The 7,928-nt window shown below is 40.7% G+C and overlaps 1 protein-coding gene across 2 annotated transcripts in view; it reads right to left on the bottom strand.

Moving 5' to 3' along the window:
- Positions 1–6,939: 6,939 nt before the first annotated feature.
- The window catches only part of LOC143291216 (transcription termination factor, mitochondrial-like), a 2,534-nt gene continuing 1,545 nt past the window's right edge, over positions 6,940–7,928 (bottom strand). For both annotated transcript variants that reach the window (XM_076600978.1, XM_076600979.1), the window contains exon 2: positions 6,940–7,928. This exon is cut by the window's right edge. In XM_076600978.1, the coding sequence (XP_076457093.1) occupies positions 7,019–7,928 (910 nt within the window). In that variant the 3' untranslated portion in view covers positions 6,940–7,018.

Genomic DNA, 7,928 nt, shown 5'->3' with positions numbered 1-7,928 from the left:
GCGACGTCAGCTGCAGTCCCCCAAGCCAGCACATCGCCCACATCCTCAACGCTGTGCTGCTCACCGTACCCCACACCCTCCACACTGTGTCTGGTGTGAGAGGCCCGGTCATACCGAAGACCAGTGTCGCCACAAGCGACGCTACAAGGCCAGGCAACTGAATGCAGACCACAAGCCTGCAGCTCCAGCCTACAAACAGTGTGTCACTGACACACACACTGGGCAACATGGACTGACACCAGCTACTCCAGCTCCAAATCAGCGACACAGGAGACGCCGACGCAGATGGAGGCGCCACAGCACTACACCTGACACTGTGGTCCCACAGGTGTCCCCACCTGTAGTCAGCCCCATGCAGCAGAGGCACGACCAACAGCAACAACCTGCTGTCACGCCGACTCACCCGGTCCCACTGCACCACCAGGACAGCAAGGTGTCACACTCTGACACTGATACCGATAGTGACAGTGGTATGTGGCTGACCAGGCCCATGCCAAGACCCAGGACACCAACCCGGCGAGCTGTTCCAGAGCCCCCTCCACTACCACCAGATCCTGCACCAAGGCGATCCACACGACTGGCAACCAGGACTCCACTAACAGTGTTTTGAGACTGGTCAAACTAATTTTCTTTTGCAGCAGAGACAGTCGTGATGCATTATTTATGTTTTATCAGTTTTTTAATTATTCTGTTCTTACCTTCTTGCCTTTCCTATGACCTATCATTGTCATATGGCCTATGCAATGCTTTATGTTTTCATGTCTATGAACATGCTACAATAATTCATGCTGTAATTTTGTTTTCATTTCAAATATTTCTGCATAATTCATGTTTTATGTTTTTATTTCTCTTCTTGCTTAATTTAACCTGTGATCTAGCTTGTCACAAGGTCTTAGCACTGCAAAGTATGTTTATAATCTATGCTTTTATAGATGTATGCTACTCAACATGCACGTCTGACAGTGATAGGATAGACAGATTGATAGGCACACAAATGAATGCTTTTAAACTTCATAGTGTATTTTACCAGTTTGGGACCCCTTCTCTATATCAAACTCTTCAAAGTTAAGTTAGGATGCATTCGACTAAGACCAAATCCGTAACTTAACCTGGCTAATGCCACTTTGAATATAGAAGTAGGGTGTTGTTCCTAAGAATGTTGCAGTCATTTCACATTCACTTAGCTATCAGTTATCAGCTAAAATTAACTCCCTTACCTGCCCAATAATTCTTGTTTGATGCTCAGCTAAGTCTCCTCACAAGAAATTACTTTAAATTAACCATCGCGGACGATGGTTTTCAAAAGATGGGGGGAGGTGTGACCAAGCGCGCTATGCTTGCTCCAACACTATTCACGCACAAGCCAGAGCAGACGACGTTTTCTCTCCTAACCCTTGCACAGAATATGTGACGTCACTCTGCTTACATCATTTTGTCCTGGCCAGATCACCTGCTGACTGCTCAACCAGTGTCAAGTCGTGATACGTCATTGGCTGAGAGCAAACTTGTGTTTCTGTTCCACAGTAATTAATTAATAACTCTTTTGTCAGATCAGTAAACCACTAGTATTATATACTGGCAGAATCGTCTTAACTCCATCTTTAAATCTATTCCATTTATGTTTGCCTACGTGAAACTGATTTAACGCAGTTTGTAATTTTCAGCGACGAGCTCGTTAAAACTGACCCTGTTCAGGTGACTTAAATTAAGATTATAAATTCATCTTAAATAATCAACACTTCATTTTACACTCATTATAAAGTAGGCGTTGAGCTCTTTCTTTTGCAACTTATCCGATGCAAATCGGTTCAGTAATCATCTAGAAATCTGTCACTGAACACCTTGTAACAAGCACAGTTCTCATCAGATTTCTTCAGATTAGTGACGATTTGGTTTGCAGCCCACGTGATTGTCTTTGTAGTTCGCCTAATTTGTATAAATTGGCCGAGCGGGTGATGAGTGGTCACTTCCACACCCGAGCCAGCCACGGCCAGCACCTGCTCTCTTTGTCTCTTGCCGTGTAGTGGTCAGTGTTGTTCCCACAACAGCAACATCTCGCTACGTATGGCTGCACTGTCTTCTCTTAGCATTGTCTTCTTCTCTTTTTATCTTCTCTTAGCATTGTCTTCTTCTCTTTTTATCTTCTCTTAGCATTGTCTTCTTCTCATTATTTCTTCTTCTTAGTCTTCTTCTTTTAGAATATTGTAAATAAAACAATAGAAAAACCCATTTGTGACTGGCCTCTATATGTCCCTGGCCTGTGCGTGGGATCTCATCTATCCTTCAATTAATCATATTTAGTTAAGTCTTTTGTGCCGTACCCCCTATTAGAACCACTCGGGACACGGCTACAACTAAAAAAAAAAAAAAAAAAAAAAGTCACCTGTGCTGGTCAGGCACTAGCAACACCTGTGGGAAGTGCTGCGCATCCAGAATCGGCCTCTTCTCCATATGAAGACACACACCGACAGATAAGCCTGCCTGCCTACTCATCCATCGGTCCGACGGAAGACTCCATTCACAGTGTTCAACAATTGTTAAATCCAAAAGTGGAATTTGTTTGAGCCGTTAGGCTACCTTTCTTGTTCATCTGCGACCGCTGCTTTTTTTTTTTGTTTTGTTTTTTTTGTGGCCTCAGTTGCATGCAAGGTCAATGAACACATTGTATCACTCTTTTTTTTCTTTCCTTTTTTCAGTGCGGCTGTTCGCGAGCCTTTCTTAATTGGCCGAAAACACAGAAAGAAAAAAAGAACAAAAGAGAGCGGGAAAAAAACGAACCCCACCCACTCCATACATACACATCATTCACACACTGTTCTATCGTTATATGTGTGATATTCTACTGATGGACAAAATTCTTCACTTTTTAATCTTGTCGGCATGGTTATGCATGTCTGGGTAAGTTTTTCTTACTCTAGCGTGTGAGAATTTCAGACTGAATTTGGAGGTTGTATTTTTGATTGTGTATTATCTATGATTGTGTGCTATGACGTGTGTGTGTGTGCACGTGTGCTTGTGTGTTGCGTGTGTGTTTGGGAGATGAATAATTTCAGAATGTTTGGTATCTTTTGTGTTCAATTTTTCCTTTTTGATATTTACGTGTGTGTTTTATTTGTAAACGCCTAGGGCTTATTTTCAAGATTAGGTGTAAATGCTCCTAATAATTATGATGATAATGTTTCATCCTGTGTAATGGCCCACTCTTCCCTCTCTCAAGCACTGATCGTCTTTGTATGTTTGTGTGCAGTGTGTATATGTGTCCTCATATGTATCCACATGTGTGTTCTCTTTTGCTTTTTATTTCAGGGCCTGTTTCTTTTTCATTCATTTCTCCACTAAATCATTCGTTCGTTCATGTATTAATGCTTCAATATTCATTCATTCACTAGTCTATCATGTTCAAATACTCGATCTTGTCATGTAATAGAAATCAACACCAGCCACAAAGACATGACTATGACATAGTTGTGTGTGTGTGTGTGTGTGTGTGTGTGTGTGTGTGTTTCTTGGCATGGCAATAATCTTTCTTCTTCTTCTTCTTCTGCGTTCGTGGGCTGCAACTCCCACGTTCACTCGCATGTACACGAGTGGGCTTTTCCGTGCATGACCGTTTTTACCCCGCCATGTAGGCAGCCATACTCCACTTACGGGGGATGGCAATAATCAAATGGCGGTACTTAATGTAGCCAAGCGCTCAGCTGGCTACGATAACCGTAGTTCACCTCACAGTACATACCGTTAAGCGGATGACCAACCATTGTAACTGATGTGGTGAAACGCTATTCAAATTGGAAATGAAAGTGGTTGGCGTCCAGCCGGTCAGTCTTCACACAGCGTTGCTTTCGAACACATGTTCAGTGTCGCACACTGTCAGCTGCCTCACATTCTACTGCACTGTCTTCTCGTCTTATTTTTGACTCACTTGTGTAAACAAAGTGAGTCTATGTTTTAACCCGGTGTTCGGTTGTCTGTGTGTGTTTGTGTGTGTGTGTGTGTCTGTGTGCCCGTGGTAAACTTTAACATTGACATTTTCTCTGCAAGTACTTTGTCAGTTGACACCAAATTAGGCATAAAAATAGGAAAAATTCAGTTCTTTCCAGTCATCTTGTTTAAAACAATATTGCACCTCTGGGATGGGCACAAAAAAATAAAAAAAGAAGCCTAATTTTATGCAAACTGCATTTACTGTTATATTTATATTTTTTTGTATTCTCTAAACTTGGCACTTTGACCTCTTATTCTGACACAACAACAAGAGGAGTCATTATTATCATTTTTTTGTTCAAACAGGAACTTCTTTTGCTAAGCATGGAATTTTTATTTATTTTGTAAACGTTTTGGTGCAGATAGTAAAAAAGGGAAATTACTCTGTAATTAATGCTAGGGGACTTAATTTATCACAAGTGAGTCTTGAAGGCCTTGCCTCTCTTGTTTCTTATCTTCTCTCCATCTTCTCTTAATATTGTAATAAAATAATAGAAAAACCCTTTGTGACTGGCCTCTATATGCCCCTGGCCTGTGCGAAGGAGCTTTCTGTCATTTCACTCGTTTTATCCTGTCTTAATTCAATAATTCTTTTGTAACCCCTTTATAATCTACCACTCGGTCTATAGCTACTGAAGTGGATATTGATCCACGACAGGATAGATCCCAAGATTGATCCAAAAATATTCGTTCAAGAATATTCTTTTTAATTTTATAATTCTTTAATCTTTTATCAGTTCAGTGTACTGTTCAAAATAAAACCTTGAAATGTTTTCTGGGGTCAAATTTTTGACAATTTTTTGTGTGTGCGCTAGAGATCGTTTTCACCGTCGCAGGCTTTTTTTCATTGAGTTTTCTGTTTGTATTTAGTTTTGTATGTATATCACTCAGTGTAGATAGATATTGCACTGAGAAAAACCACACACACACACACACACACGCAAACGAACATATGCCCAATCTCACATATTCATACATTACTTATACACACATGCCCAAAATAATTAATGTGTGTGTGAGAACCTGCATGTGATTATGCATACAAATTTGTGTGTCCCAGCTTTTCGGAGATCTGGTGTGCGAGTCTTTGTGTGTGCATATGAGTTATACTGTTAACAAAAACACTTACACCAGCCAATGTGGCACAATGGTTAGAACATGGACATACTCGGAAGTTGTGGGTTCAATTCCCATAAAAAAAGGATGGATTTAACAAAGCTGAGTGCGATGAACTTCAATGCTCAACTCTGCAATCACTGACATCTGTATCTTTTGGGTCTGAATGAAACCAGAATAGGTTATGTAATAAAGCAAAGAAAAACAACCTTGACATGCATTCTCCAGCACAAATATATCTTCGAAGCGGTGTCACCTTCCTTCTCCTCAATTTCTTTTATTTTTTAGTTGTTTTTAAAAAATTTTTTATAGGTCTGTGTCCCTTTAATCATGCTGCGCTGTCATGGTGGTCACCATTTTCAATTTCTCTTCCACATGGATGATTGTGTAACATTTTCTGGTGTTGCAGGTTCATGGGGGTTGTCATTGAAGGGACACAATGATAATGTCCACTCTTGACAATAGGACCATTCACTCAAATCTTCCTCTGCAACTGAGCTGTTGTTATCACCAATACAGCTTGGTGGCATTCTGTATGATGAATTGAAAACAACACAAATAGTTCAGCAGCAGCAGCAGTACAGTGTCTCCTCATGTGGGTGTTCTCTTGGCAGCCTGTTATCTATAGCATCCAGCTGTGGACTTTTGATGATTGGAGAGCAACAGAACACCTGGGTGAAGATGTTGATAGAGGAATTGGGATGAATGACACAAGATTAATGCCACTGAAAAGACCAAATTCATACCGTTCGGTACAATAAAACATGTGCTTTCTAAGCAATAAAGAGCTGAAAACATTTTCCTGTTGAATGTGTATTTATTAATTTCACCAAGATGACCCGGTCATCCTTCCTTGCTGACACATTAACTTTGAAACTGCAAACAAGATTGAAAAAAATGTGTATGTATATAAATATATATATATATATGTGTGTGTGTGTGTGTGTGTGTGTGTGTGCAGTATACATTCACACACACATTTATATACACACACACACACACACACACATTCATATACACATACATTCAATTCATACAGTGCTTTTGGTTTGGTATGTGTGTAAGAATGCATGTTCATGTTTATGATTATTTACAAGTATGAGTGTGTTGTCAGTGAATATGTGAATGCATGCCTGTGCATGTTTATATATACATGTGCTTAATATATATTACAAGAGAGAATTTGTGTTGTTTTGTGTGTGTGTGTGTGTGTATGTGTGTGTGCATGTTGATGTTGTGTGCTTGTGCCTGTGTATATATACTAATGCATGTGTGCAAACAGTATCCATGTGCATTTGTGGCAATGGGTGTGTTTATATCTGTAAGTGTGCATTCATGTGTTTTTAGAAGTATTAATGTGTATGCCTTTGGTTATGCTAAGTCGTTTGTGTACATAGTTGTACATTTGTGTGTTTTTAGGAGTATGAATGTGAATGCCTGTGGCTATGCAAGTGCATGTGCATGCATGTAAGGACATGTATGTGTGTGTATACATGTGTGCAAATGTGTGTATGCTTGTGTGTGATTAAGTGTATGTGTGCAACAGCATAACACTCACACATGAGAATGCAACACTAATGATCCACCATTGCACTGCATGTAATTCCAGAGATACATGATCATGACTACTGGTTTCATGCAACAAAATCACTTTTAACTTTTTCTCACCCAGTCCACCCTCTCTCCCTCCACCCACACACACCCAGGCCCTCAAGCTCTCCCTAGTCCTCCCAGCACCCCTACCCACCTTTCCCCATCATCTTGCACGCACACAAACTGACATAAAGGCACGCCAATACAAATACACACACACACATATATATATATATATATATATATATATATATATATATACATACACACACATATATATATACACTTAAGTCTGCACACAGTCTGCTGGCTCATTAACAAAACATCAAATAGGTGTGCTTAGATTGGAAATGAAACGTTCATACTCTTGATTTGTCAAATACAGGACTTTCCCCGATATGGAAACACCATGCTCGTGCAACTGTTCCAGGCGACTCTGCAGGGTCTCCGTGCTCAGGGCAAGGACTCGCGGCCACTCTTTGATGATTGACGGTGAGACTCCAAACTCTTGCAACAAAATGTCTAAGTTTGTTTTCAATTTCGGAAGCCTCACTGACAGAAGGGCTGGAAACTTTTTGCAGACCAGCTCCAGTTCTTTAGCAGAGCAAGACAAACGAGAACAGATGTAGCCTGGTTTGTCTTTGCAAGCGCTCTGGTCAAGTATTGCCTTGTCCATTAGCAGGCGTTCTTGAAACTTGATAAACTTGTCTTCAGAGGATTTTATGGCTATCAGAAAGCTCTTGGGAAAGTCCTGGTAAGTCAGTCCTGACTGTTTCATTGACTCAATCCGTGATCTAATGGTTGATGTTGGAAAAGCTAGCACCCAAATTCTGTCTCTGATTGCTTCTGAAGGCACACCATAACTCCACAGTAGTTCAATCTTTTCTTTCAAGGTACTCAATTTGGTATTGTTCAACCACAGGGATTCCTCTATAATATTCTTTGCTTCTTCCTTTGTGAAACCAAGTTCACACGACAAGAGATCCAGAGTGCTCTTGTATATTTCTGCCACTTCAGCATCCAGGATCAGCCGCCCATACTTGGCTTGGTATTTCTTGTACGTTGTGTTGATCATTCTTAGTGTCACTGGCTGCACCTTGCCTTCTTCTAGCTGTCGGATTCTGCATGCCACAGTTTCATATTTCCGACGGTAGATGTTGGGGTAGATTAACAGTTCCTTCTTGCTGATGCCATGCTGAGCCAGCAGTTCTGTCATCTTGTGGAATTTCTCCCTC

The sequence above is a fragment of the Babylonia areolata genome, chromosome 16 (assembly GCF_041734735.1).
Source record: "Babylonia areolata isolate BAREFJ2019XMU chromosome 16, ASM4173473v1, whole genome shotgun sequence".
Classification (NCBI taxonomy): domain Eukaryota; kingdom Metazoa; phylum Mollusca; class Gastropoda; order Neogastropoda; family Buccinidae; genus Babylonia; species Babylonia areolata.
Note: the sequence above shows the minus strand (reverse complement) of the source record. Positions and strands in the feature narration are given on the sequence as shown.